Source organism: Baudoinia panamericana, assembly GCF_000338955.1.
Source record: "Baudoinia panamericana UAMH 10762 unplaced genomic scaffold BAUCOscaffold_4, whole genome shotgun sequence".
In the NCBI taxonomy this organism is placed as follows: domain Eukaryota; kingdom Fungi; phylum Ascomycota; class Dothideomycetes; order Mycosphaerellales; family Teratosphaeriaceae; genus Baudoinia; species Baudoinia panamericana.
The window spans coordinates 181,499-209,150 of NW_006911260.1; the positions used below are offsets into that span (position 1 = coordinate 181,499).

The 27,652-nt window shown below is 55.1% G+C and overlaps 12 protein-coding genes and 1 non-coding gene across 13 annotated transcripts; 7 read left to right on the forward strand and 6 right to left on the reverse strand.

Annotated features, from left to right (window-relative positions):
- Positions 1–162: 162 nt before the first annotated feature.
- BAUCODRAFT_146437 (uncharacterized protein) lies at positions 163–1,233 on the forward strand (the record flags this gene model as incomplete). Its single annotated transcript, XM_007676560.1, has 1 exon — positions 163–1,233. The coding sequence occupies one exon, from the start codon at positions 163–165 to the stop codon at positions 1,231–1,233; it is 1,071 nt and encodes a 356-aa protein (XP_007674750.1).
- A 183-nt stretch (positions 1,234–1,416) lies between these two features.
- BAUCODRAFT_66397 (uncharacterized protein) lies at positions 1,417–1,944 on the reverse strand (the record flags this gene model as incomplete). Its single annotated transcript, XM_007676403.1, has 2 exons — positions 1,417–1,562; positions 1,638–1,944. 2 exons carry the CDS (start codon positions 1,942–1,944, stop codon positions 1,417–1,419), a joined length of 453 nt encoding a protein of 150 aa, XP_007674593.1.
- Positions 1,945–2,101: 157 nt separating this feature from the next.
- BAUCODRAFT_t14 lies at positions 2,102–2,214 on the forward strand. The gene has a single exon. It is a non-coding gene; the product is annotated as a tRNA-Ser (tRNA).
- A 664-nt stretch (positions 2,215–2,878) lies between these two features.
- Positions 2,879–6,222, reverse strand: BAUCODRAFT_67017 (uncharacterized protein; the record flags this gene model as incomplete). Its single annotated transcript, XM_007676453.1, has 2 exons — positions 2,879–3,013; positions 3,070–6,222. The coding sequence occupies 2 exons, from the start codon at positions 6,220–6,222 to the stop codon at positions 2,879–2,881; spliced, it is 3,288 nt and encodes a 1,095-aa protein (XP_007674643.1).
- A 2,070-nt stretch (positions 6,223–8,292) lies between these two features.
- Positions 8,293–10,072, forward strand: BAUCODRAFT_31836 (uncharacterized protein). The gene has a single exon (XM_007676157.1). It carries the CDS (start codon positions 8,366–8,368, stop codon positions 9,998–10,000), a length of 1,635 nt encoding a protein of 544 aa, XP_007674347.1. The 5' UTR covers positions 8,293–8,365; the 3' UTR covers positions 10,001–10,072.
- Positions 10,073–10,229: 157 nt separating this feature from the next.
- Positions 10,230–12,077, forward strand: BAUCODRAFT_120757 (uncharacterized protein; the record flags this gene model as incomplete). The annotated part of the gene is made up of 3 exons (XM_007676561.1): positions 10,230–10,701; positions 10,759–11,644; positions 11,792–12,077. 3 exons carry the CDS (start codon positions 10,230–10,232, stop codon positions 12,075–12,077), a joined length of 1,644 nt encoding a protein of 547 aa, XP_007674751.1.
- An 84-nt stretch (positions 12,078–12,161) lies between these two features.
- On the forward strand, positions 12,162–13,325 carry BAUCODRAFT_405274 (uncharacterized protein). Its single transcript, XM_007676562.1, has one exon. It carries the CDS (start codon positions 12,424–12,426, stop codon positions 13,024–13,026), a length of 603 nt encoding a protein of 200 aa, XP_007674752.1. The 5' UTR covers positions 12,162–12,423; the 3' UTR covers positions 13,027–13,325.
- An 828-nt stretch (positions 13,326–14,153) lies between these two features.
- On the reverse strand, positions 14,154–14,943 carry BAUCODRAFT_31838 (uncharacterized protein). The gene has a single exon (XM_007676158.1). The coding sequence runs from the start codon at positions 14,868–14,870 to the stop codon at positions 14,409–14,411; it is 462 nt and encodes a 153-aa protein (XP_007674348.1). The 5' UTR covers positions 14,871–14,943; the 3' UTR covers positions 14,154–14,408.
- Positions 14,944–15,957: 1,014 nt separating this feature from the next.
- BAUCODRAFT_405328 (uncharacterized protein) lies at positions 15,958–19,313 on the forward strand. The gene has a single exon (XM_007676563.1). The coding sequence runs from the start codon at positions 16,114–16,116 to the stop codon at positions 19,177–19,179; it is 3,066 nt and encodes a 1,021-aa protein (XP_007674753.1). The 5' UTR covers positions 15,958–16,113; the 3' UTR covers positions 19,180–19,313.
- A 1-nt stretch (position 19,314) lies between these two features.
- On the forward strand, positions 19,315–20,626 carry BAUCODRAFT_405499 (uncharacterized protein). The gene is made up of 2 exons (XM_007676564.1): positions 19,315–20,385; positions 20,442–20,626. The coding sequence occupies exons 1-2, from the start codon at positions 19,513–19,515 to the stop codon at positions 20,547–20,549; spliced, it is 981 nt and encodes a 326-aa protein (XP_007674754.1). The 5' UTR covers positions 19,315–19,512; the 3' UTR covers positions 20,550–20,626.
- On the reverse strand, positions 20,582–21,666 carry BAUCODRAFT_405492 (uncharacterized protein). The gene is made up of 3 exons (XM_007676565.1): positions 21,645–21,666; positions 21,108–21,499; positions 20,582–21,050 (listed from the first exon to the last, which is right to left on the reverse strand). The coding sequence occupies exons 2-3, from the start codon at positions 21,433–21,435 to the stop codon at positions 20,704–20,706; spliced, it is 675 nt and encodes a 224-aa protein (XP_007674755.1). The 5' UTR covers positions 21,436–21,499; positions 21,645–21,666; the 3' UTR covers positions 20,582–20,703.
- A 796-nt stretch (positions 21,667–22,462) lies between these two features.
- BAUCODRAFT_573844 (uncharacterized protein) lies at positions 22,463–24,052 on the reverse strand (the record flags this gene model as incomplete). The annotated part of the gene is made up of 5 exons (XM_007676566.1): positions 22,463–23,290; positions 23,345–23,434; positions 23,496–23,788; positions 23,838–23,969; positions 24,023–24,052. Coding segments are annotated over 5 exons (1,359 nt in total), but the record flags the coding sequence as incomplete, so codon positions are not given.
- Positions 24,053–25,886: 1,834 nt separating this feature from the next.
- Positions 25,887–26,719, reverse strand: BAUCODRAFT_405571 (uncharacterized protein). The gene has a single exon (XM_007676567.1). The coding sequence runs from the start codon at positions 26,647–26,649 to the stop codon at positions 26,077–26,079; it is 573 nt and encodes a 190-aa protein (XP_007674757.1). The 5' UTR covers positions 26,650–26,719; the 3' UTR covers positions 25,887–26,076.
- Positions 26,720–27,652: the final 933 nt, after the last annotated feature.

Genomic DNA, 27,652 nt, shown 5'->3' on the forward strand with positions numbered 1-27,652 from the left:
GTTTGCAGGAAGCGAACCATGCTGCGAACTCCTGTTCATGTAGAGCACTCTGCCGTAGATGCAGGCTTGTCCTACCACTTACTTGACTTTGCACCCTTCCTTATTGGCACAGCAGGCAGCTACGCACTGAGGAGTTTTCATTGATCAAAGTAAGAAAGCGATATGGCATGCGAGGTTGCGCCGTCGCCAACCACCGACTTGGCCTTTGCCTGTACATCTATTGAAGATAATCATGGCTTGGCTGCAGTTGCTGCGTTCAATGCCGGCTGCGGCAATGCCACTATCGACCCCAGCTTCCTCGGCGCCTCTCCATCAAGCTCACTCTCATTCGATCCTTTCGAGTATCCAGCGGGCAAGGATCACTCCGTACCACAAGATCAACCAGACGAATTGATGAGCACGTATTCACCACTGCAAGACAGGCCTGAAGCGCCATACCTCCAAGTCGCGGAGCAGCGGAACGCACACCCACTCCAAGCGTCTACTGCCCGTCATAGTTTCCGCCGCTCCGTCTCCGAGCCGCCTGACGGCCGGCTAATGCGCAACCAGCAGGCTCAGTGCCAGCCCGTGTTTACCCGGGGTAAGACACTCATCGGCACGGACGATGTCCAACGAGCAAGGAAGTCAATCAAAACGAAGGGCGCACGCGTGTACCCATATCCCATCAAGACGAACGCTTCTCGAAGCCAACAGCAGCAGAGGTACCCGCTCAGGCGTGCTTACACTCATTCGATGCCGCCACAGGGACCGACAAGCGCGCCAGTGATGAGCCCGGCGGTCCAAAACTATTCGTTGGACTTGTCGCACGTCATGCATCAGTCGGCAATAGTTCCATCGCAAATGATGTTCGAGCCGTTGGCACCACTGCCCGAGCAGCATTGCTTCTGGAACTCGAGAGTGTGCACACCAACACCGGAAGAGACTGGTGGACCAATTATCTCTGCTGGACTCCAGTATGTCGACCCACTGCTCACCGCGCCGACAACGCCGACTATGGCGGGGTGGGTTCAGCAGTCACAGTCTCAAGCGGTGACGCTACCGCTCAGTGTTGAAGAGTTGAGGGCCATGATCTTCGAAGCAGTGCAAAAGGCTGTCACTAGAGTGGACAGCGCGAAGGCTCCGGAGCTCGCGATAAGTATGGCTACCTGCGACGCAACGGTCCAAGCAGACAGGGCGCAGAGTCCGGGAGAGGACGTTGCTGGCAATTGTGAGGCAGCGAGTCAGGGCTGCTAGGCAGTAGGACTCTGCTTATGTCCGTCGTGGCGCTGCTGACATCCACAGCGGACGGATTTGACAAGGTGTGTAGAGCTACGGGACGCTTTCCGGGGCTCACCAGAGCGTCCGAGAAGCCATTAGGTGTACCACGTAGGCTTTGATGGAAGGCATCATACCAAGAACAACCCCGGACCAGAACGTTCAACGCTCATCATCCGTGCCGTCTTCGCTCGTCTTCTTGCCACCATTCCAAACCTCCCATATCTGATCTGTGATCATCTCGCCGAAGCCCTTGCCTACATCTAGATCATCTTGTATTTCCTTCTCCCGCTGTGCTTTCCAGGCCTCTCTCGCACTCTGCTGAACGTGCAACGGCTCGTTCGCATGCTGATCAAGCGGAGCGAACCTTCGCAGCTCATCACGCGCATGGTGTAGCTCCCGGTTGAGGTTCGCTTGCTCGGTGGGTGGCAACGATCCAAGGACCGGCTTCCGTTGGCCAGAGACATGCTGCCATATCGACCGCCCCGTCTGTTCGCGAGTAAGGTAGTTGGCAGAGATGGCGGTCGTACCGACTAGGCCTAACGTATAGAGATCGAACTTGCGTGGTGGGATGAGAGCGAGCGCAGGGCATGCAACGAGCGCAGTAAGCGCGACATAGTGGACTGCGCGGAGGTAGCTCTCCGTTTCAGAGGGCGTGGGCTGTCTTTGAGGTGGTTGCGGGTGCGACATTGCTTGCCGACGCTTGCCACGATGCTCACGATGGCCGTTGAAGTGAGGAATCGGGATAGAGCGGTTAATCCTCGGAAATAATGATGGACTGAAATATTTGTCTTAGCTGTCGTTTTGAACATTCTGTGTCTTTGTCGAGGTCGAGATTTTCATAAAAGGCAATGTAGCAAAGTGGTTACTGCGATTGACTCGAATGTGTTGACTCTCCCGTCGACCAAGATCCGATATCAATTCCCTTCGGGGGCGTAGGTTCGAATCCTGCCATTGTCGTGACTGACAAGATTTCTTTTGGCTCTCATCGTCATGGTTTTGCGTTGATGACCCTCTTTTTCGCCTTCTGTTCCGCAGCGAGGTTCATGACGTGTACCATATCAATTGCTACTTGACAACAGAGAAACCACACGTATAATCGAGCATAACGAGTGGCCTTTCACCAGACGCCCAATCCGCTGTCAACCTTTGCAAGCTCCCTCTGAAAGCGTTTCAGTAGGCTGCAACGGAAGGGTAGCAGGAATAATAGCAATCACTAAGTTGAGCGAGCGCTTACAACTAACTGGAAGGCCTTGGTCGACACGCTGTGAATAGAGAGAGGCACGAGAAGTGCGGTTGTTCAAGCAGTGAGTGCGGTTGTTTGAGCAGTGACGGAGATGGATGAACGTTTACAGAGCCCAACTGGTACTCAGCTAGCTGTGCTCCAGCAATCATCGATAAGAACACTGCCATAGATATGCCTTGACAATGCATGTTCCCGTCCGAAACACATCCTCGCTGCGCCAGCGATTGCTCATATACCATAAAAACTTCTCTAATTGCGCCGAAAACGCTCACGCTGCAACGGGTCACGCCTTGCTCTTTCACAAACTGCACGCTGCAAGCATAATCATGTCATCCAATAAACATTCGCGATGTAGGTGTCGTATTACAGCACATCAAGCTATGCCGTACCGTCAGCAGCATCTGGCTGCGCAGCCTCGACCTCGACGGTCTCACGTCCACGGCAGTCGACGAAGATACGGCGGCCACGCTGATTTGCTGGGACGCCGTCTCTGAAGGCGCCAAAGTCGAGAACCTATAATCAACAGTCAGCTTCCCGTCCGCATTCGCGAATGTGCGAGGAAGGCTTACCTCAATATAAGTAAAGTTGTTCCTCTGCACCGCAGCAACACATCTGCGCTCATCGAAGCGAACCTGCCAGACGCCGCTGAGATCCGTGAGCAAATCCCGCACGCAATCCCCATTCTTAACATTCCACATCTTCAGCGTTCTGTCCGAGCCCGAAATGACCTTCTGCCCATCATGCTGAAAGCACGTAATAGCGCCAGTATGCGCAGAAAGTGTAGCCTTGCAAGCCCCACTCTCCGGATCCCAGATACGAAGCGTGCTATCAGCAGCCGCGCTAACAAGACGATCATTGCTCAAATCCAGCAAACCAACGAGCGAAGTGTGACCCTCCAGGTTGAAGAGCGCGGCGCCAGTCTGCAGGTCCCACACTTTGACGAGGTTATCCATGCTGCCGGAGATGCAGCGGTTGCGGACATGGTCGAGTACGACGGAGTAGACTTTCTGAGTGTGCCCCTGCAGCCTATGCACGAGGTCACCAGTGGAGATCTTCCAAACGCGTACTGTGCAGTCGTAGGACCCAGAAATAAGCGTGTCGCCGTGAGCGGCAATCGCGCGGACAGAGTTGTGGTGGCCGGAGAGGGTGCGGAGGAAGTAAGGGTTTTCGCGATCATTGCCTGGCGGACCGGCCTGAAAGAACTTCGGGTCGCCTGGCTGAGGTAGCCTCCACACCCGCAAGGAGGAGTCGCGAGAGCCGGTAATGATGAGTGGCACTTCGGGCATCATGATCGGCCTGCCATCCGGCTCTGTGCCAATCTGCACAGGCTGAAGGATGACCAAGCAACGTACAGTCGACGTGTGACCTTGGAAGACTTGCATGCACCGGCCGGACTTGATGTCCCAAACTCTAACGCTGCGATCGGTAGACCCTGACACCAACGTATCGCCGTCGTATTGCAGCGCCCAGACACCGCCTTCATGGCCCTCCAGTCTGGTCCGGAGGGCGCCAGTCTTGGTGTCGTAGACGCAGATCTTCGTATCGTCGCTGCCGGTCAAAATCTTGTCGCTATCGAAAAGCAGACATGTGACCACATGTCTGTGATGTGCACGGAAGGCGAGGTGCTGCGGCTGCGAAGTTTCATCCATCCAGGCTTTGCGGATGAGATAATGGCGCTGATACAGCGACTTGAAGAGGTGCATGTTCTTCAAGCTTGGCAGGCCAACGGCAGGATGCGGAATCGCTTGAGCGGCTGCAGTGGCATACCCGAGCGGGCCTTGAGCGCTTCTGAACGTTCGGCGCCATGAAGCGACGGCAAGGTTCTTAGACGCCGACGCAGGCTGGGCGGGGCGGCGCTTGTGATTCTTCTTGCCTCGAGCGTGAGTGGTGAGTGACCGTCTTTTCGATCTGGTTGTTGTTGTCGATGCTGTGTCATCATCGTCGCTCACCGTGACGACGCCTTGCATCCCGTCTCCCGATGCCAGCTCCGGCGTGTTTCTTTGCACGTATTTAGAGAGGTCCTCTTCATGGCCATCTGCACCCGGATGCTGCCAGCCCCAACCCTCCTTAACGGCTCGGGCAATCTCATCTCTCGGCAGCTCATATTCGTCACGGTCAAGCAGATCCTTCCACGCCGTCTCGTCAGAATTGATCAACCTACGCCACCTCTTCGACACTTGCGCAGCGCGACACATGCTCTGCGCGTCCAAAAATCGCGTGATGTTCAGACCGATTTCCGGTGGCAGCACGTTGAATGGATCGCACTTCAAAGCTGGGTTGACCACACCCGCCACCATTTGAAGAGTAGGCTTGGCGCAGCGTCGCAGGAGCTGATACATTACGTACGTTTGCAAAGCTTCCGGCATGCTGTCAAATGTGTCGACTATGGTGGGTATGTCCTTGATGGTCAGTCCTGCTGTGGATAGAAGGTTAGGACCTTGTTGCTGTCCGGCCGTGAACTTGAACTGCGGCAGGCTTGGCGCCCTCATACTGCCCTGAGACTGAGATGTAGCCGTATGGGTATTGCTGTCATCTTCGAGCTCAAAGCCGGAAACGACGCCTGCATCCTCGTCGATTGTCTCCGCAAAAGAGTCATCGAAGTGGTTGCGCTGACGCCATGCAGCATTGGCAGCTGCAGTAATGGGCGACAGGCTTGGACTGGGGAGGCTGGCGTCAAGCTGCGAGCTGGTAAGGGTGTCGAGCGGTTGTGGCCGTAATTGCGGACGCCGCCGAGGCTGAGAACCTTCAGCAGGCTCGTCGTTTGAATCCACTACTGGAGCTTGGCTGTTTGCTCTGCCAGGTCGACTTGCACCTAACACAGTACTCGGTTCTGGCTGGAGGCGCTGCTTCTTATGTATGCCGTAAAACGGAGGACCAAGCTGAGAGTCATCTTCTAATGAGTCGTTATCCGCCATTTGTATGTCATCATTCCGGTTCGTCGGCTGCTGCGTGACTGGAGCAGCGCGCATGCGGTGAGATGACACTTTACTGGAGGCATCCCTCCTAGCGTGCTGATTGACAAGCGCTGCGGTAGGCTGGAGTCCGCCCTCAGCTCCGGCTTCTGCGTCTGGTGTAACCGGCGAATGATTACTCGGCAGTATAAAGGCGCCAGAGTTCAAAGACGGATGCGCCACGATGTCTGGTTGCATCCGATGCAGCTGTGAGCGCGGCTTCTTGGTCCGTCTTCCCAGACTTGCCAGCTCTGCCGCCTCTGCTATAGATGGCGGAGCGGCGGTTCGCTTCTGCCCAGCACCTTCCCTGACGTTCTGCACTGCCTTGTCCACAGCTGCATGCCCATAACCACGGACGGGAGTCTCAAGGTTCTCGTGCCGAACCTCCTTCCTAATCGTGCCATCACGCTGCCTTATCTTTCGAGCCTTATCCTGATACCTTCGCATAGTAGACAGTGGATCGTCTGACTCCTGGAAGGTTACGGTTTTGCCATGATGCTCGAACTGAACCCGTCTAAGCCAGTCCGGTGTAAGTGAGTTGGCAAGCACATACTGCCTCGGGTCACGCTCGGCTAAATCCTGCGGCGGATGTGTGATAATCGGAGGCAGTGTAATTCTAGTGGTGGTCGTGGTGGTGACTACAGTCTCCTGTATGGCGTCTCTAAGCTCGAACGAGCCGACAGTGGCATCTGCTGGTGGATACTGAAAGGCTGAGGTCGTGGTGTGGGTCGCGTCCTTTCGAGGCGGCAGAGCCGAGCTCTCGTCCGCCATGGGCTCGGTCGGCGAGGCAGGAGCGGTAGAGAGAGCGTGCTCGGGGATATATGTTTGCGTGTGAACACTCAAGCCTGCCCTCGGCGGTGCGTCCATGTTCCGGGTGCAGCGGGAAAGGTTCGTTATGCTGGTGACATGGGCCAGAATACGGATGTCACCAGTTCTCCAAGCGTGCTGGTCTGTCTGATATCTGCTCGTCACGCACAACAATGTCTGCTACCTTTCCTGTAACCGCGTTCTATCCGGTCGTGGTGGGCTCGGATCTGCACCCAAGCGTCAGCGGCTGGTCATGAGGCGTGTCCCGGCCTCCGCAGAAAAGCAGCTATGTCGTTGTCGGCGGCCTCGGAGAATATCGTCTATACAGCAGTATGAAGTCTGTCTGGTGGAACGAGTGTTGTGGGAGTGTCTGGAGTGGGTGGAGAAGGAGGGGCGCTGAGAAGTGCGTGCTTGTGTGCTTGAAGCAGCCACGGCAAGGCAGTGGAGTCAAGAGAGGCCGACGTGCCGTCGCGGCAAGCGCCACTTCAGTTACAATGACAAGGCGAACACCTGGAAGCCACTGTTAGACGTATGCGATGAATGTGTGGTGTGGAAGGTGTTGTGATGTTGAAAGAGAGGCTGTCATGTGTACACGTTCATTTCTAACGGCCGCCTCGAATATGTCTCAGGCCGGAGGTTTGCACATCGGGAGGACGGTCCCCTTTGAGACAACCTACCATGTATCCACGTCCACACTTCGCAGCACAATATGACTGTCACCAGTGCCTCAAAGCACTACCAGAGGTTGCCTCAACCGCGAATACACTATTCTGTTGGAAACTCCGCTAGCTATCCAGTGTCCGCCTTTCGACAAGCGGACCTTTCTTGAGTTGCCACAGGAACTGCGCAACGCCGTTTACCGTTATGCTCTCGCATTCGCCTGCACCCTTAGTGTCGGTCCAGGCCGACTTCATACCTGGAACAATTCAGCAACGAGTGCCAGCAGCGAGCAGACATCACGCAATGCTTCATCCTCCCCCTCCGCTGCTGGGAGCTTTGCAGGGATGGCCGTCCGGCGTTATGGAAATGCCTATCCGTCGATATGGCTCTTGAGGTTGCCTCATATCTACCGTTGCCACGTAATCTTTCTCCGGCTTGGCCCACGAACGGGTGGGTGTTGGACGCCGGGTGACGATCAAGTCCGAAGAGTTCCTGAAGATAGCCGATACGCTGACATGACAAGGCGGTTTGGACGTAGACCCTCTATCTTGCTTGGTGTACAGATGCTCAGCGGTACGACCGTGGATTCACCTGGATGCTTCGAAGAGGCAGACTAAGCCTCTCATCAGCCTGCGAGCCATGAGTTTGATGGCGTTCCGGTCCACTGATGGTGGAGTTGGCTATCACGGCATTCGGTGTCGCCTGCGATATACCTATAGCAAGCGAGATAGTCAAAAATTCTATGATCCGCGACACGAGATGGAACCCACTCCTATTGCGACCTAGCCGCAAAAAAGCCGGGCAGGTATCTTCGTTGCGGCGCTAGTTGGACAGACCAGCACAATGTGCTCTAGTGTGACGATCTGGCCTCTCCCGACTGCGTCGACAACAAGCTTGGTAGGGGCTTGGAGAAGCAATGCCAAGGACTGGTCGCTGAAGGATAACCACGGGGATGCCGTCCCGGTACGCAATTGGGAGGCGTGCGGAATCACGCATGCGACGTGTCTGGCTCAATTCATGGCACGTACTACATTCGAGAATATTCCTCCCAACAATGCCATCACGGGCTAATGACACTCTCTCCATCTCATTGTCAGGTTGCTGCGCATTGCAGATCCGAAGCATAGCTTCGCTCTTCTGACCCGATTGCATGCCTCTTCAATATATAGATCCTGTCAATATGTTGTTTGCACGTACATGGACCAACCGCAAAATGTGTTTCTGCAATACTTTAGAAAGTTCCAGACACGCACCTCCCAAGCCTGCGTTCCTGCCGTTTTCGTTTGAACGCTACTCACTAGCGCCCGCTGGCCCCACTGATTTCAAGATCACAGGCAAACACGATGCGCCATTGCACCATCTCCCTAGCTTACGATTGCCTAAATGTGCTACGCTCCCGGTGTCATACTGTCAGCGCTTACACACACGTACCGCAACCATCACCACCATGGTCAAGTCTAATCCTTTCGATTACACCAACAAGAAGAACACTGGCATCGGCCTAGGCCAGTTCATTGCGAAGCAGCTGGAGAAGGAGGCGAAGAAGCAAGCTACGAGAGCACGCAAGCAGAGTCTCAGCAGCGCCATGGGAAGTGTGGACGGTCACGAGGGAAGCTCAAGCCATGGACTCGATATAAAACTGCCTGGGAAGGAGCTGGGCGACGCGGGGTTCAACGTCCTCGCTGAGTGTTTGGAGGCGGTACTCTCGGTGTCCGAGGAAGCAAGCGATGTGCCACTGATTCTGGAGCAAATTGACCTATCGAACAACCAGCTAACCGCCGCTTCTCTACCTCGGCTTGCGACGGTGATCGAGCAAGCCAAACATGACCTCCAGCTAATCAGCGTTGCAAACAACGAGCTCAGAATCGAAACAGACCAGGATATTGAGCGATGGGACACCTTTCTCTGCGCTTTCGGAGACTGTGAGCACGTCAGCAAGCTCGACCTCGCCGGTAACGGTCTCGGAGGCCGCGCAATCGAAAGCCTAGCTAAGTGGCACATCCGGCAATCATTCAAGGCGCCAGTTTCCGGCATCCGGAACATAGATCCACTCATACTGAACAACATCGCTCTCAACGAGAGTGGAGCGCTATGGCTGTCGTATGTGCTTGAGAATCATGCTTCGGAGATTGACTGGGCTGGCAACGAGACATCTCTGAGTAGGGACAGCCAAGCTCTGCTTCGCAAAGCGGAGGCTGTCCGGAAGCAGATGGTAACCGCCAGCCAGAATTCTGGATGTGACGAAGAGGAAGCGGAGGGCGTGTCGCCGATGGAAGTACCAAGAGGCGCAAGGAGGGCGAGTGGGAAGTTCGGCAGCAGCTCAGAGATCGACGCCGGTGGTTCGTCAGAGCTGGACAGCCTACGGAAGAAGATTCAGCGTCACATCATCATGCATGACAAGCCAGCGAGTGTCGATCTTTGGCGGGCAGCTCTCAAGCTGCTACATTTCGCCCGGATGTTCAGCCTCGTTTGTAAGCGTCCCAGTCCCATCGCTCCCTCACCGGTACGGAATCCAGTCATACGCCTGCCGCCGTCTTCGCCTACACCGAAGAGCAAGAAAGATACAAGGAAGCTCTCGGTCAGCGCCGACAAGGAGAACGTGGGCCGCAAAGATTCAAGGGGCTCGCATGCAATGACAGGTAAACCACAGGTCGCTCTCGAGGTTACCAACATGCCCATCCCACCGAATATGGTCTCCAAGCCGCACAGAAAAGGTGCTTTCAGCCACTGCGCTGACCCAGAGCCGGTGAGAGAGAGGCTTCAGGGGCTCATTATGCGTGACGACAATCCTGAGCGGTTTCTGAGGTGGCAGAACAAACGTATCGCGGCTCAAGGAGCCTCGACTTTCTGGAATAACCAAAGTGCCTTTCATCTTTCAGTACAGCTGACTGATCCTATCGCCGTACTAGTACTAGGCAAGAGGGAGATGGAGATGATGACAGAGAAGCAAAGGCACGCGGTTATCGCATGGGGATTGAACAGAGACACATTAGCGACTGAGCGTGGATGGACAGGGAAGGATGAGAGTTCGCAAGTGTGGATGCTCCTGGATAGTATCACATGCCTTGAGTACGAGCAGTGAATGCAACGATGGAAATGGGGGGGGAGATGCAGTGAAAAATCGCTTAATGAATTATTAACCACAAACTGCGCGCTTGTCATTCGTCGTTAGTTCCCCGCACTGTTCCCTGCCGCTCCTGCGGCAAAAGCGACTCAATTTCCTCCAAGAGTCATGCTTCTCCTAGTCATACACTCACACACTGTCAAACCCGCTGCAGGACGATCGCTCATTGTTCGCGCCGCCTTGTGCGATGGCAACGCCCAGCACCTATCCATCGCACGGGTCCGCGGTGACGAACGGCTACACTGACAGCCAGGCGACCGCCGCCGCCGCGCTTTCGCAGCACAATGGCGACGAGGTGCAGACCAACGGGCGCAAGCGCAAAGCACCCGGTGCACCCGGCAGCAGAGGAGTTGCCAACCTTACACCAGAACAGCTAGCGAAGAAGCGCGCCAACGACCGTGAAGCACAGCGAGCCATACGCGAGCGTACACGAAACACAATCGAGACGCTCGAGCGTAGGATCCGGGAGCTCGAGAGCCAACAGCCATTTCAAGAACTACAACGGGCCATTGCCGAACGAGATGCCGCTTTGCGTGATTGCGAGGAATTGAGACGGCGACTCGCTACAGTCGCGCAGGTGGTGGGCAGTAACATTGCAGAGGGTGGACTATCCGTTACAAATGGAGCGGCTGCGCAAGGCGTGCAAGCAAGTTTAAATGGTACGTTGTCGTTTGATGACCTAATCGACCCCAGTTGGCTGAACGAAGACGGTGCAGAGTTGGCGGCATTGGGAGCGCAGCAGACTCCCTTGCCTACTTCTGTGCCTTCTACTTCCCTTGGACCTTACCAGACAGCGCCGTATCCTTCACATGCAGGGTCAGGTGGGTTCAACGACACGCTGGTACATCCGGATCTCAGGAGCCCGGCGAGCTATTCGAGCGGCACGCCGCTTACTCATGGGAGTCCGGGGACGGGTCAGCCTCAAGGTAGTACGTTGATGAAGTGGAGTCCGAGTCTGGAGCCTCTCAACCATGCCCAGCAAGTACCGCCTGCGCAGATGCAGCAACATGGCCAAACGAACGGCGGGCACTATGAGCACGAGCAGGCGTCACAACAATTACAGCCTCCAGCACAACTCCAACAGCCCGTAAGCAACTCTGATAGATGCGATCTCAGGTTTCTGCTGGACTCGAACGGCTCCCCAAACGCCCAAGCGCCAGCAATGGCCTACCCTCAGACGTCGGCTCAGCCAGAGTTACTGCCTGTCCATGCAAGGCAACCGTACAATACGCCACCAAGTAGCCCCCTGGACTCTCTGCTGAGTGACTTCATCGCTAACCGTCGTGCTCAAGTCAAGGCCGGCGTGCCGGTTCACGAAGTGCTTGGTCCCGAGTACCCCGACTTCACCGCATTGAGAGACCAGGGCGTCAGCTCCACACAACCGTGTCACCCGGTAAGCACGCTGCTTATTGACGTCCTGTCCAAGTTCCCGGACATTTCACAACTGTCGGAACGGGTGGCCGTGCTCTACGTCATGTTCTTACTGGTACGCTGGTTCATCTCCCTGGACGAAGCTTGCTATGAAAGACTACCGGAATGGGCCAAGCCCGTGACGGAGCAGCTGGAAAGACCACATGCTCTGTGGAATGACCTACTGCCATGGTACGTTGACGAACCATTGTCCCAATTTAGTCAGTGGGCGAAGGCAGGAAATGCCGACTACGACCTCTTCTGCGACCTCCCGCAAGAGAGCGCGCAGGATGGCACTGAGAATAAGCTAGCACACGAGTTTGCTAACACATTCATCAGGCCTTTTATGCGCAAGCGCCTTGTCACGGCAGCTTCGCCGGTCAAGTTCGACGAGTTCTTCGTGCCGTACACGGCTTCGCTGAGCTTGAACTGGCCGTATCCGACTGATCAAGTGCTGATTCCGGATACGGCCGCTGCGCTGGGAGAGGGAAGTCTGGTGATAAATCCTGTCTTTGAAGCTCATCTGCGGGATCTGAGGCATTGGAGCCTGGGATCTGACTTTCAGCAAGCTTTCCCAGATCTGGTGAATGATGCGGTAAGGGATGATGGCCCGCCTGATGTCTAGCGCGACGAAGGCGGATACTGTCCCCTTTCAGAGAAGTGGTCGGTGTGCACAGATATTCATTGCCGCTGATTATGTTTCGAGCAAGGCGCTGGAGGCGGGCTGCGCATTTGGGGCGTTGTGGGTTTGCTCCGATGGGGTTCTCTCTCAATCTAGCATGAAGTACTGCATCACTTAGCACGGCATACCATGTCATGATGGTGATGGCTTCCGCCACCCTAAGGACAGCACGTTTTATCAATGCAGCATTCACGTGCTTGCGCTTGCTAGCGCGCTTTCTTGCTTCGCTCTCGTGGTCTGAACTTTCAACTTACATGTCACGCGTGTATGAACTTCCTGGTCAAACAGTATGACTTCAAAGCCATCACCGGCACCTACAACACGTGAAAAGCGCACGCCCGCGGAGCAGCCTCCTGTGGCGAAACCGCCGTGTGACATCCATGCTTCAGCAATCATCGCAGAGAAAGCGCAGATCACAGGCACTCATCCCGTAGAAATCGCTGAAGACGTTGTGGTCCATCCGTACGCTAAGATACGTGCTGAAAACGGCAGTGTCAGCATCGGCAAAGGCAGCATGATTTGGGAACGGGCTGTCGTAGGCTGCGCTGAGGGTTCATATGCTTGCAGCGTCGAAATTGGCATGGATGTGAGTATCGAGACTGGTGCAATTATTGAAGGTGCCGCCATCGGTGACGGCACGATTGTGGATGTCAATGCGGTCGTCGAGAGGGGCGCAGTGGTGGGTAAGTGGTGCAGGGTCGCTGCGCTTGAGCGCGTTAAGGCTGGGGAGAAGCTGGAGGACTTCACCGTGGTGTTCGGGGATGGACGGAGAAGGACGGATGAGACGATAAGGAATCATGAGGACGTGAGGGAGGCTAGACGTGATGCTCAGGTAAAGACGGTGGCAGTTATGAGGGGTTTGGTGGCGGATGCGAAGGGGAAGTGGCTTTGACGAAGATTGCGGACTGCTAGCTACAAGCACGATTACAATCTGACAAGAGTCGAACACTGTTGTGGCGGAATCTGACTAATCTCCGTACTTGACCAGCCCTCACGCGGAAAGGGTGACGATTCAGTCGCTTCTGTCACGCAGCTCTACGTCGTCCAAAGCTACACTTCGCGCACCCCAAGCAAAGCCGTACCGCGTCCATTGTTTCGGTACGCGGGTAACGACAGCGTCTTCCAGCTATATCGGCACTTCTATAACAGTGCCATCCTTTACTGCGCAGTCAACGACCCTGATATGGTCGACAAAGCTATGAAGGAACGCCGCCCCTCGCAAGTGGCGAACGGCCATCCCGAGTGATTGAACCGCGTGATCGTGGTAGAATTGCATTTCGTCTTCTTCCAGGTCGTCACAATATGGCCAAGCACTTCTCCGCAACTCGATGACGAGCGTACGGAGGCGCATATGTTGGGCAAGCGGTCAGGCGCGATCGAACGTCGGACCGCAATGGATGAGATAATTTAGAGCCTGGTATAGCTGCTGAGTGACGGGTCGAGGTCTGTATCACGAGTAAGCAGTACGAAGACTGATGCCATCGCCCAATCAATAGGAACCGTACCCTCCATCGCCCCAGCAACCGGACTCACCCGCCGTGAAGCACCGCACAACTAAGCTGTAAGCTTGGAACGGCGAGCAGGGCAGGTGGAGCCAGTCGACGGTCGTGAGCCTACCCTCCCCAAGCTGCATCTCCATTACGTAGGTGTGGCTGCTTGGGAAACCGGACTCATCTGATGGAGGAGTCACTTGGAGTGAGCGCAGCTCGTCTGCAGCCGTTCTGCAAGTTTTCATGAGGTTGACCCATGATATGGCTAGATGGCGGGGCTTGGGAGGTTGCTGCTGTACTGCAGGCTGCACTTGTGCTGTTCCGCCCGGCATTCGTCTCCGTGAAGGTTGTGGAAAGGTTGCCTTGGTCGACCAGCTGAGCGGGAGATGCATGACATGATGATAAATTAGCAGCCTCAGTTCCTTTGGCAGGCCTAGCAGGCTCGCGCGGTTATCGTCCGTCATGTTGAGCCATCCTTCGCCACAAAATGACAAATGTCAATTTAGACTAATGACTTCCCCATCGTGTATTCCCTCAAGAACAAGATGAACCAAAATTGCAGCAGTCACACTTTCTATGGAAGCGTAAACCCTGCAGCACCATAAGTTTTCACCAACGTGGAATTGTGGACCGCTAGCGCATCCTGCAAGGATACAGCACTTGCCGGCAAAGGTACAATTTGCCGGAGTCAGAACATATCGAGTACAGCAGAATCGCTCCGTTTTAAGCTTGGACTACCATCTCCTACTGCCTGCGTAGCAATCCCCGGGTAAACATCACTGGCTCAAGTAAAGCATCCCTCATCTTCAGCAGCAGGATCGTCAACGAACGGGTTGCCACGAACGCTGACCACCCTCTCCTTGTCGAAGAATGGCTGATTGAGCGCTTCATTTCTCACAGCCAATCTCTCACACTGCTGCTCCGCCGTTAGTGCTCCGAAGCCTTCCCACATGAAGACTCGCATTAGCCTGGCCATCAGTAGAACACAGTCCATCAACTGTATGTTCGGGGGGCGAAGGCGTGTTTCTAGCTCCTCGGGACGATGGTTGCGATCGAAGAAAGGGTCTTGAAGCAATGCATGGCGAAGGTTGATGCATGTCTGGAGGGTGCATGGCCGACGTTGGTTTAGGGCGGCTGCTATGCTGTTGCGAAGCAGAAGCTGGAGGATGCCGCCAACGAGGATGTGGTTCTGCCTTGCGTGTCGTCCGGACCGCTGCGATGGTTGTTGGGCTGGGAGATGGTTCATGGATGGCAAGCTTGCTTGCAGGCTTGTTGTCTGAGACTGTCTGACGCAGGTCTCTGGGGTCGTCTGGTCTTCTATACATGGCTGTAGAAGAGCAAACTCTCACCTTGTTCTTTCTTCCTTCATCTGCACGGTGAAGTCAAAGCCTCTTCGCGCAACGCTTTATGTTGATGTGACAGCGGGCTTGCGATGCAGGTGGTTCGAGCGGTTTCCTTTGAGCGTCGGAATCGCTGCAAGCATGCCGACGTGAGGACGTAGACACTGTGACTTCACCTACTATAAGCCTACGTTGCCATGCACATTCAGCAGCTGACTGTCAACTTTCAGTAGTACTGCGTTGACTGGTCGCAGACCCGGCAGTTTCTTGCTCCAACACCGCACGACAACGTGTGTACCTTAGTTGCGTTCCCTACGTGATCATGAACAATTGCTACTCAGGAACTCGCCTACAGTCCCGTCGGTGTATCGAACCCCTGGAACTTGCGGCCCGGTACAAGGCACCTTGCAATGATTGAACCATGCTGTCGATCGACGTCCACTGACGTGCATGTGGGTAAGCACAGGGGTAATATTTCTGCTTGCGATAGCACGTTCCGATAAGAGTTGCCAGTGATGGGTATCACGGAAAGACGACATGATCCGGGTCGGCGGCTTCAGAGGTCGCACGCCGAGACAATCAAGAGGATGAATGCGGCGAATGCGTAGAATTTGCCTTCACACTCTCAGAGCGCGTGCAAAGCATATACATGGTAGCGTGCAGCTCGCTTGGTTATCGAACGCCATCCTCCGCATTGATGACCAGATGGCACCACTTGCCGGTAACCGCGTTCGTCCCAAGCGACACCAACGCGCCAATTGCATTGGTGCCGTGCCACTAGTCGAGCTAGTTATGCCACGCTACAGCGCTTCGGGCAGTGTCGCGCATGAGGACTAACGTCGGTACCCCTTGTCCCGGGATCACATCGTAATCAGCTCGTTCGCCGGTGTAAGTGTTTCTCAATACCTTTCGTCAAAGTTCACTTACACTATAGGCTCTCGAGGCTGGGCTGCGGTGACGGACGGGATGGACCTATTCCCAATGACTGGACGGCTTTAGTCTTCCTCCCAGCATTGCCACGTTGTATCCACGTGTACACGGCAGATCACGGCAGCACCCTGCATCGTGAAACGATCGACCAAAGGCAACGGGAAGGGTTTGCAGCAAGAAAGTTTTGATCTGCTCGTTGCCGGTGCCATTGATGCTGCAATGCGCTTTGGCAGTCGGTCTGCGCATGAGAGGACTCCTGCAACCATATCAGAGGCTGCGCCGCGGCTGGATTCGACGTTAGATGCTGAGCCAACGATCCCGACCTACAGGTCTCGGAGGCAGGCCAAACGGCCAAACGGTACAGGGACGATTGGTGGAAACCTTCGTCAAGGAGATTTTGTTGAGCAGAAGACATTAGGAACGCTGGACGAAGCATATTGGAACAGAACCAATTCCCAGTTGCTATACGCCAGCGAAATGGCACCGGGTAGGAGTAGGTCTACCGCCTGGCCAAAGTTTGAACAGAACAATGTCTCAGCTCGCAGCCTCCCACATACCGAAGTGTATCAGCCCACTGGTCGCCCAGATGAAGGCTACCGCGGCCCGCAGTACGCATCGTCGCAACGCTTCTACGACCCTTCGAAAGAGCCCTATTATGTCTCACAGCAGACTTCCGCCTCTGCAGTCCGGGACATGGGTTTGCGCAAAGGCTCGCCCATAGCATTCCACCATGATACCAACAGCGATACGACTCTTGTTAAGAAGCCACTCAAGTCAGCATTGAAGAAGCGGAAATCTGAAGCTAGGAAACAACCAGACACGTCAGGTTTGTCGCGAACCAACAGCAGCGGGAGGAAGCTCGATCTGTCCCAGATGTTCTCACACCCCAGAGCTCAGTCTCGAAGCCTCTTCTCGCCGTACGGCTCTGTGTACTCACCCTCTGCGGATGTCAACGCGCCCAGCTACTTCACGCCCGAGACGGTCCAGCTGAAGCGGCCGGGCCCAGACGGTCGGTTCGAGAACCCGAAGACTACGAACTTATCTCCCGTACAGCCAATCAATACCAGTCGAATCAAGATCTTCGAGCCTGATATTTTCGATTCGGCCAAGACAAACGTGCGACGTCCGCCGAAAGGTATCCAGAATTGGTTCGACGGCTTTGACATCAGCTCGGAGGAAGACGAAGCAGATCCGGGCAACGACCTGCATGAGGTTGATCCCCATGACTTGGCAGCTGACTATAACCGCCCAGCACTTATCGATCCATGGTCCAAAGCCGCGAAAGAACAGCCAAACCCATACCATAAAGGCTCGCAAGACGCTCTGGAGGATAGAGCCCGCGCGATCGAGCCCGCTAAAGAGCGATTGCAGGAACGCCTGCGGGTGACGGATGAGCGTAAAGGCAGCGTCGCCAGTCATGTGTCGTCAGATCACACCAGTCGCCGGCGCGGCGGAGAAAGCAGGCTGGCCATGTCGGAGCTGGGCTCACAGAGCGTCCTGTCTCTGTCTGATTCTGGAGACGACGTCGAGGATGGAGTCGATCTTGCAAACGACGTCGAGGATGATCTTGCAGACGCCGACTTTGATCTGTCCGTACCACCGGAGAAGTTGGTTGAGCCGGCGCAGAAAGTCAAGACTCAGCGCAGCAAGCCTCGAGATAGCGCGCCACGGCACAGCGCGAGCACGCAGTTGACAAGTCAGACGTCTGGATCCATCCCTATCAAGCTGACCGATGACGGCTCCTTGCCGGACATCCCAACTTTACCGAACAGCAAGCGCACTACAAATATCAGCTACAACCACCCAACCCAGCAAGCACTCCGAAAACTGACCGGCCAAGGCTCTCAGGCCTCTGTCGGTCTCAACAACCAACGCGCTCCGAAAACACCGACTCAGGAGTATCAGGAGACGGTCGGTGAGACAGTCGTCAGTGGAGAGACAGTTAGCCCAGCGCCCACAGAAGCCTCGCGCATCATGGCTGTCACGGAGGAAGAGATGATACTGCTGGAGATGATGCGTCGCAAGCGCGCAGCTATGCAGAAGAACAGCTTCACGGAAGGGTATCAACTAGCGCTCAAGCGTGAGCAAGAGCAATTGGCGAAGCGAAGAGAAAGTGCGCAGCAGACAGCGATGAAGATACTACGAGCGAAGGAGGACAGGCAGAAGTGTCGGCGTGGCAGCAAGACCGCAGAGTCTGGCGCTGCGAATGATGTCAAGCCGGAGTTGAGAAGGTACAGCCAGCTTCGCAAGGAAGACGTGGACAGGGCACTTAAGGTGGAGAGATTCCTGGCAAGCGCAGAGACACCGACGATCTCAGAGTTCCCCGAGCCTCCTTGTGAGACTCGATCAATGCATGGGCTTGGCTTTAAGCCTTTGCAGAATGCGTTCGAGGTACTGTCGCCGAGCACATACAACGCGAAGCCCGGCAAGAGCGCTGAGGATTTGCCTCCGTCTCCCTCGCACGAGTCATCACCCGCACTTGATTCGCACGAACTCGAAGACCACCATCTACGCGTCCGTCAATTCCTCGCACTAAGTGGGACAAGTGATGGTCTATCATCAATCGCTCCGACAGCAACAAAGACGCCACTGGCAAGCTTTCATCGTAACATGGGTGCCAGTCCGACATCGGCCCTGGAAGAGAATACCATACCCGACGTCCCAGAACGCAGTCCACATCGCATGTCAAGGCTCTACGAGCTCGGCAGAAAGGACCGGAAAGGCGTACTTTCGGAACGCTCACCCTCCTACGGGAGCGACTCCGTGTCGCCCCACGAGCGTAAGCAAGATCGTCCCACACCGCCCTCAAGAGAAGCGAGCAAAGATGGCCAACCGCCTTACTACCTTTCACCCAACTTCGACTTTGCTCCACTGGACTTCTCGGCAACGCAGCTATCGGCGTCGCCTTCAATTTCGACCAGCCGAGCGTCTCCGCTCACGCCTACCTTCGCCACGGCACCACCATCGGACAAGCCTACGACGGATGGAGCTTATAGCAGCGATGCGAGCTTGCGAGGCAGAACCGTCACGCCGGACACAGATCTGGCCTCGCTGTCTACACAAGGCCCCGTTGCTGGTACGACCGCGAGCAGTAAGAAGCAGAGCGGCAAGGCGAGAAAGGCTCAGCCGAGACTGGAGTCGATTGTCAGCTCGGGAGTTGATGCTCGTGGGAGCATTGCAAGCAGTATCGCTAGCATTACGAGCGCTGGGGCGGATGTGTTGGCTGCATGGGCCGAGTTGGGGGGGAAAAGCGAGACGCTACCGAGCAAGCGGAGGGTGCGATGATCAAACTGGCATGAAATGGAGCCCACGAAGCGGATATACTATGTATTTGTATAGTGCCAGATGTATGCTGCGCGTGCACTATGTACAGTACCTGAACGCTAGTAAACTATCATTACCCATCGGTCAATTGCTTCATCCGCTTCCGCTTCCACTCCTTCAACTTCGCCGCCAAGGCTCAGGCCAATGTCGTCACTCCCTGCTCCTTTCAATGGCACCACCACCGTTCACCGAGCCAAGTCAGCTTTGGATGCTCATATGTAGGTGAAGTCTCCATTTCACGATCCTCGCTTGATCCCATCTCGCCTGTACACGTTTGGCGAGACATTACCCACCATGTCCGGCATCATCAACACCCTCTTACACGCGACCAACTTCCGCAACCCCTTCCTCCGCACCCTCGTTCCCTCCATCGGCCTCGCCTTCGGCCTCCAAGCCGCAACAGCAGTCCCCTCCATCCTCTTCCAAACCGAGCGCTTCTACGACCTTTCCGGCTCTCTAACCTACATCTCCTGCACGGCGCTGTCCCTCTACCTCCCCACCCTCCGCGCTCGGTACGCGGCAACACTGAGTGCGCCAGCGTGGCCGAGTCTACTCGCCAGCCTCACGAGTAAAGGCGGCGTAAGCGCGTGGAATTGGCGGCAAGTCGTCCTCTCCGCCGCCGTTACCATCTGGGCTACTAGGTTGGGATCTTACCTTTTCTCCCGTATTACGTCCGACGAGGGCAGAGATAGTCGCTTCGACAACATCCGCGGCTCTCCGCCTACATTCCTCGTCGCTTTCGTGGCGCAAGCGGTATGGGTATCCACCTGCCTTCTCCCGGTGCTGGCCGTGAACAGTATCCCCGCCACCACGCTCGCGGCTCTGCCCTTCATCACGGTAGTCGACGTACTAGGTCTGGCATTGTACGTGGGTGGGATTACCTTCGAAGCCACCGCCGACGCGCAGAAGAGTCGGTGGGTCAAGGAGAAGAAGGAGAAGAAGCATAGCGAAGAGTTCTTGACTCGTGGGTTGTGGAGTAAGAGTAGACATCCTAACTACTTCGGCGAAAGTACGCTGTGGACTGGCATCGCTACGACGGCTGCGGGCGTGATGCTCAGTAATGTTGGGCAGGCCGGGATGGGTTTTAGCGGGTCTTGGGCGAGCAGGTTAGGCGCTCTTGCTATGGCTGGCGCAAGCCCGGCGTTTGTGACGCTTTTGCTGCTATATGTGGGTGAACATCTAGTCTCTGATCGCTCGTACAATGCTAACGGGGTCCTGTGCAGGTCTCTGGTGTGCCACTAAGTGAGAGCAAGTACGACAAGCGCTACGGCGACCGAAAGGACTACCAAAGGTGGAAGGAGGAGACGCCAATGTTTATCCCGAAGCTCTAATCATAGCTTCATCATTCAGTGCCCGATGGCTAATGCTTACATTACATGCTCATCGTGGCCACATAAGCCTCATTAGCGCGCCTCAGTGAACGCCGCGTCCACCCTCATGCTCCCGCTGCGGATGCTCAAGCACTGGCTTTGAAGTACCTCCCACCTACGGATTCGGCTGCCCAGCCTGCGGCATGAACATCCTCCATACTTGCACTGCACAACAGCTCGAATCTGCCGGAGTCGCGCTGCTGAGGTCCCACGAGAGCGTCCAGTAGTTGTAGTCTCCCGGCGGCTCCGTCGCATTGCACATGTACCAGCGGTAGTAGGCTTCGTTGCTGCTGCCGTAAACCAGGCCGGTCTCAGTGGCGTTGGCGAAGACGGTCTGGACGTTCATGAAGTTGTTGTCGTCGAAGGCGATTTGCGTGCCACCTGATGCGGGACCGGGCTCGAAGTCGAGGAGAGCGACGCCGCTGACACTCCGGGCTGGGACGAAGCTCATGGGGATTGATTCTGTGGGAATGTTAGCGGGTGGGCTAAGTTTTGCCTCAATTTCAGGCGAGTACATACCGAATTGGTTGCCATTATAGGGAAGGTTCCACGTCAACACCCCTGGAGCTCCATAGATTTCTGCTGAAGGGTCGGTTGGCTCGTCGGCGGTAGTGTTGAGGGCGTAGGTGTACAGGCTCGGGTCTGAGCTGATGTTCGATGCGGAGTTGTAGCAGAGGGTGGATTCGCCGGCGCCGATGTGGCAAGGGCTGAGGAATTTGCCTTGGAAGTCTGCATCGTCGGAGACGAGGTAGAGGAAGAAGGGTGGTGTCTGGATGTTGTAGGTCTGAGTGAGGGCGATGCGGAAGAGCACTATGAACGTTGCGAGGATGGAGTTGGTGTGGTGCATGTTGGCTGATGTGTCGGTGGTTGGTTTGGTGGTTGGTGGGTTGGCTGGCTGGGTTCCGGAGTTGCTGGAGTGAGTGAGTGAGTGAGGAACTGTGGGCGACGGCAAGTTATATACATACACATACACACCTAGATAGATACGAAGGCTGGACTTGAAGCTGCTCGCCTTCCTGGTGTCACATTGCAACAGGAAAGAACGGTCGCACCTACATGGTCTCAATCGCGGAAGGTACGTTTACCTCACGCTGCACTGTCACGTTCCATAGCGCTTCCCATTCCGATGTTTCATGTACATTCACTTCACCTCACCTCACCTATTCAGCCCAAGATCATCGCGAGCTCGTGGCTGTGGTGAACTGCGTGACCAGATGGAGACGATCCATCCACATCCACTTCACTGTCGTTGGCCGACGGCACTGTTTGTAAACAAGCGGGGTCGTGTGGAACACGGGCAATGTTTGCGTAGCACGAGCAAATGATCATCTCGCACTACGAGCAATACGAGATGTGACGCGGTATTTGTGTATCATGTGGTAGTCCTAAGAAGTGGACGGAAGGAGTGCAGAATGTAACTCTGTACTCAGCCACCCCACGGCCGATCATTCAAATGCAATAATTGCTTGATTAGCGCCGAGGTGAAGAAGCTCAAATGGGGAGCTTCGAGCTGCCCAAGCTATTGGCAGCGTATGCAATTAATGCTTAGCGGTGCAGATCATGTCGGGCTGCACTGCACTGCCTTGAGGTCAATCCTCAAGGCCCCAAGTCTCAAAGCTGGCCTGAGATGCAACACGTTCAAATTAGCAGTCGTTAGCAAGACGAGGTGTCTCGGGGTACACACATTCTCTCCGCCAAACCATCCATTCAACGCAGTATAACGATCCCCACCAACGCCGCTGTACAGCACTGGGTAGTGATGCGCCTCCGTAACGCATGTCTCATCAGCACTGGCGTTCGGTCTTCCAAGGCAGTCTGCGACCGCATAGCCGGCGGCTTGACCTTCAAACCAGGCACCTAGTACCCACGGATGAGTAGGTCAGCAACGTTATTTACGATCCCAATCAGTCCACAAAGCCGTCTGCTCACCGTGCATGAAGCCGAAATACTCTGCAGACGTATGTTCGCCGGCAAACCAAAGTCGCCCCTGTCCCTTTCCGTCGGGTCCACTCCGCAGCCCGGCTCGAAGATTCTGATGCTCGAGCAGCGAGACACCCGTCGGCCAGTTGCTGTAGCTCCCGAAAGACCACTCTGTCTGGCCCCAACGGGGATACAGAAACGCCGTCGGCTCCGGAATGGTCACGTTCGGGAACATGGCTTGCAGCACAGCGATCAGCTCCGCCAGTGTCTCCGCGTCAGATTGTCGCTCAACGCGCTCAGACTCATGCTCGACCACGGTAGCGAAGATGGTATTGGACCCTTCGAGAAAGCCTGGTGCATCCAATGCCTGCCAGACCGGATAGTAGCCGCGCTTCGTAGGGTCAGCGTAGAGATAGAACTGCGTGTCGCCCCAAAACGACTCCGGGAACTGCAGGAACAACTTCGTGTACGTGCCCATGTCGAAGTTGTAAATGGCCGCTTTCTTCCAGGCAGGAAACTCGGGCGTGAACGTCACGGGAGCATCTTCGGCAAGTGCATGTTGCAGCACGCCTAGGCTGAAAGTGCAGATGACGTGCTTTGCGGCGAAGCAGGAGCCGTCTTCGGTAGTGACCTGTATCATCGATGGAGGGGACGAATCGACGATTGTCACTGTCGTATTGAGCCGCAAGTGGGTGTCGTTAGGCTGCAGGAAGGTCGATGCTTCGCCCTCGATGAGAGTGTTGAAGCCTTGCTGGTCCCATACGAAGTTATTCTCATCAGAGCTGAACAAGCAAAGTCAGTGGATTTATCGTTTGTGTGGAATGTGGCGCCCACACAATTGATTGAATGTCAGATTGTAGCCTGCGAAGCCGTAGAGCTCGCTGCTTTCCTCAGGAGTGAATGCAGTTTCCCAATCCCATTCCCACCTGCGCAAACCGTTAGTCGTCGCCCGCATACTATAGCTATAGTATTGGTAGCAGTATCTACCATTCGACAGCTTGTTTATGAGGATCTCGATCCGGAAACCAGCCAGCCATACTGAAGGCGGCGCGGACACTATGATCGATCAAACCCTGCGTGAGAATGGTACCGGCGTCCGCCGATGCGGCATCCCACACGTCGCCGTCCAGTTGGTCGATAAGATCCGAGTAGTCGGTGTAGCCGGTCTGATCGTAAGTCAAGATCGAGTCGTAGTCGGAGTACGTGCTGTTGAGGCCGTACAACTGCGCTAGTGTCCATATCGGGTTCTCTGGTCCCGGAGGGCTGACCAAACCTTGAACCTATAGAAAGTGAGCAAGCTAGGTTGCGAGGTGGTAGTGTGAGACTGACCCAGTTAGCACCGAGCTCAATAACAAACTGGTTATCGGGAGAGCCGAAAGTGGTATGCTGGACTCTGCCGCCGATGTAATTGTTGTACTCGAGGATGATGAAGTCGGTGATTGACTGGTTCGCAAGTGTTTGCTTGACCGTGCGTGAGTAGATGTCATGCTGTTTGCGTGATTTCTTAAACGTACCGCAGCAATTATGCCGGCTGTTCCAGCACCTCTATAATAGCTATGAGCAGCGTAGACACCCCGAGGCGAGCAACGACGGAACTCACAGTATAAGGACTTGTGTCTTCTCGCACTGTGTCCCGGTTGTATTCTTCCATGTTGGCGAGGCGAGAACAAAGGATTGGAACTCAAATGCGAAGAGGGCCCAGATAAGAAACGAGAGAGATAGCTGCATCACGAGCTCAATGAACGCAGAGCGAGGTGTCGAGGGAGCACTTGACAGACCGTGACAGACTCAGCAATTGACAGGACTTCACCCAACGAACTACACTACTAACTTCTCGTTCCCACAGGCGTGCACCTGCTAGGTAGAGGCTACTTATTGGGGAAAGGATAAGAGTCGGAGTAGATTAGGATGCATTAGAACCCGTCTGCAATCAGGGCGGCGTTTCGACGCCGAATTCGCCGCAATTCTGGGAGGAATCTCTACATTGTCTGGTTGCCTGCGAATTGCGGTATAGCTTTATCATGGCACAATTGACTACTCTAAAAGAGCCCAACGTCGTGCGAGAACATGAAAGAGGGATGAATACGGGAGAAATGCGCTAAACGTCAAGATCTGGCGCCGGATCGGACCGTTGCAGACGAGCGGAGTGATTCCATCCATGGCGACTCATAGCTGCAGTCTCTTTTCCTTATGACAGGAACTCGCAAGGCTCGCCCTTATTTACTTGTAAGTGTACGCGCAGTGGACAATGGTTGAGAGTGCAAGTCGCGCTGCTTGCGTTTCGGTACTTCTTCGGTGTTTCGGTGCCAAGCAAGCGCACGTGGCACATAAAGGCTTTTCGGGTATCCAGGTTTCCTTTGCCTGCATTAGGCGACTGGAAAGATGCCACTACCGCGGCGATACCGAGCGTAAGAGCTTACTCATACTAGATACTATAACTGTCTTACGTCCCGCAGTTTAGTACATGGATGACGAATGGCCGCGCCGGAGGTCGAAAGACGGGTTTCACTGCCAGATGGATCTTCGTGAAAAGAACCAACCGTCCCAAGCTAGCACCGCGCACACTGCACCACGTACGCCGTCGAGTGGCCATACTGCGCGGACCGGTCATTGATACAGCTACGCTTCATCTTCAGAAGGCAGTAATGCATGTCAGGACCAAGGGGACCAGATGCGATGTAATCAGCCCGTTTGCCGGTGCGCTACCCTTGCCGCACAGTCAGCACTTGCGTCCCTTTTTCATCTTACTGGCCTTCACACGATGGGTTGAGACCCATCACAAGGTGGATCTAGACATGGTCTTAGACATGGTCGACATGATTTCGTGCTCTCGGCTGGATAGCACTGCTGCACCGCCTGCGGCTGCTGGGATCTTCTGCCGTGGCCTGTGTAAACTGCTGAAAACATCCAGGATAGCGTGGCACGTTCTACGTTCGTTGCTCGTCTCTTTTGTCTTTGGCACCTGTGACACTGTTGTGTGGTACGTCTTTTGGTGCTTTCGTTTCCGCATTGCTATGGCTGCTCTTCTACTCGTCTTTCTGGCAGTACACACCCTCGCTCAGTCATCATCGCAGAATCGGTCCACAGCATATCCGAGATACACAAACTCGTCGACTTTCGCTTCAGCGTCCAGCATTTCTTCGTCTGTTACAAGTAGTCTGGATGACAGCATAACCTCATCTACAGAGCTTCCTGTACCAAGCACGTCTGCGCTCCTTCTCACTGCTTCAGATGACGGCTCCACCAGCTCGAGCAGCTCTTCGACTGCATCGATAACATCGCTTGCCACTAGCATTGTTCTGTCACACAGCAGCGCGACTTCCAACACTGTCAATACCGACGTTGTGTACGATCCGATATCCACCAACGTTTCAAGCTCAGTCAGCACCCCAATATTCGACAGCACCTCATCCGCCAGTCCTGCTTTGCTTCCGGTCAATGGTTCTGCAACGAAGGTGTTTAGCATCTTACCGTCCTCCACCAGCACGGAGAACCTAGTTGGGACACCAGGCCCGGCTTGGCCTCAAGCAACTCAAAATTTCACTACCAGCACGACGGCCATTGCAGACTATGTACTCTTCGGCATCGGCGCGACCAGCTCGCCAGCTGCGTCCTCATCGGAGATACGCAGTGGAAACAGTTCAGATCGTTTGTACACTGTGCCAACCGTATCCACGCCGACAAGTGCAGCCTCCATAAGTATGGCCTTGCCAGCAGTACTCTTCAACGATACGGGATATAGCACCACATCGCTTGCTACTTCCAGAACGCTCTCAAACATTTCGACCGAAACACTGGCCTCATTCAATAGCGCAACCGTGACAGCAGAGTTGAACGGCTCAACCATTTTCGAGACTAACCCTAGCGATAACATCACATATACGAGCATTGCCACGAATCCGAGCATCTCTAACGAAGTCACGTCTCCGAACAACGGAACAGCATACATCGCCAACAGCACCAACGACACTCCAAACTTGAGTGCCCCTACTTCCGACGCATCGACAGAAGCTTCATTAGCATGCCAGAACAACACTCTCTGGACAGATTCCAACGGCTGGCAGTACCAAATTGTCTGCGGCATGAGGTCCGATGCGCCTTCTGTGAGCGTCGATGTCACATCCGTTAGCGACTGGACCATATGCGCAACATCGTGCGATGCGAACGAGTATTGCTGTAAGCGAAAGATATTTGTTATCCTCTCGCGGTTGTGGAAAACACAGCTGACCCCTTACCCACCGATCTTTAGGGTTCTTCGAGTTCCACCCGCTACCAGACAGTACATATACCTGTATTTTGCGCATCTCGGTCGGAAACCTCACGCCGGCCGCAGGCTATATCGCGGGGTACTTGCCTGACGAAACTGGCAGCGACACATCTGGGTCAGAACCTACTACGACCCCTTCCAGTCCGGCACCTCCAGATTGTGTCAACAACACGCAATATATCGACGATGCCGGACAGGCATACATGGTGTGGTGTGATATGGCTAGTGATGCCTCCTACTCCCTGGGCTATACCTCACTTGATGATAATGACTGGACACAGTGTGCGCCACTGTAAGTAATGATCCGAGCCCTTTCCACTCGGTGAGACACTGCCGATGAGGCTGACCATCGCTGCTAGGTGCGACGCGATACCCGAATGCATAGGCTTCGAATTCGGCCCTGTTGACGGCTCCTACGGCTGCTGGCTGTCTAATGCACTGGGAAACCTTTTCAGCGTCACGAATTACAGGGTCGCAGTTCTGGCAACCGCCTGGTCGGATGCGTCTTCACCGTACACGCTCAACGCTTCTTCGACACCAACCACAGTCACAATGGGTTGGAATGCATCTTCTACGTCGGCGCTGAGCGTACCTTCCTCACCGGCGTCTACGCTTGACTGCACAAATAGTACCCAGTGGGTTGACTCCTACGGGGCCACCTACCAGCTCATCTGTGATATGGTCTCAGACGCACCTCTGCTGAGCAATAATACTATACCCAACGGCGACTGGACAAGCTGTGCGTTGGCATGCGACTACAATGACGTCTGCTTCTTCTTCGAGTTCGATACTGCGACTCTTGCCTGTGTGCTACGCAGCGATACCGGATATCTGACCCCAGCAGCAGGCTATACTGCAGGGATATGGCTTGATTGGG

What these genes read in the sequence shown, in the direction of transcription:
- BAUCODRAFT_31836 (XM_007676157.1), top strand. Translation starts at nt 8,366, where the DNA reads ATGGTCAAGTCTAATCCTTTCGATTACACCAACAAGAAGAACACTGGC.
- BAUCODRAFT_405274 (XM_007676562.1), top strand. Translation starts at nt 12,424, where the DNA reads ATGACTTCAAAGCCATCACCGGCACCTACAACACGTGAAAAGCGCACG.
- BAUCODRAFT_31838 (XM_007676158.1), bottom strand. Translation starts at nt 14,870, where the DNA reads ATGAACCATCTCCCAGCCCAACAACCATCGCAGCGGTCCGGACGACAC.
- BAUCODRAFT_405328 (XM_007676563.1), top strand. Translation starts at nt 16,114, where the DNA reads ATGCGCTTTGGCAGTCGGTCTGCGCATGAGAGGACTCCTGCAACCATA.
- BAUCODRAFT_405499 (XM_007676564.1), top strand. Translation starts at nt 19,513, where the DNA reads ATGTCCGGCATCATCAACACCCTCTTACACGCGACCAACTTCCGCAAC. An exon ending in TGACGCTTTTGCTGCTATAT is followed by an intron (nt 20,386 to 20,441) that starts GTGGGTGAACAT and finishes GGTCCTGTGCAG; the next exon opens with GTCTCTGGTGTGCCACTAAG.
- BAUCODRAFT_405492 (XM_007676565.1), bottom strand. Translation starts at nt 21,435, where the DNA reads ATGCACCACACCAACTCCATCCTCGCAACGTTCATAGTGCTCTTCCGC. An exon ending in CTATAATGGCAACCAATTCG is followed by an intron (nt 21,051 to 21,107) that starts GTATGTACTCGC and finishes ACATTCCCACAG; the next exon opens with AATCAATCCCCATGAGCTTC.
- BAUCODRAFT_405571 (XM_007676567.1), bottom strand. Translation starts at nt 26,649, where the DNA reads ATGGTCCAGTCGCTAACGGATGTGACATCGACGCTCACAGAAGGCGCA.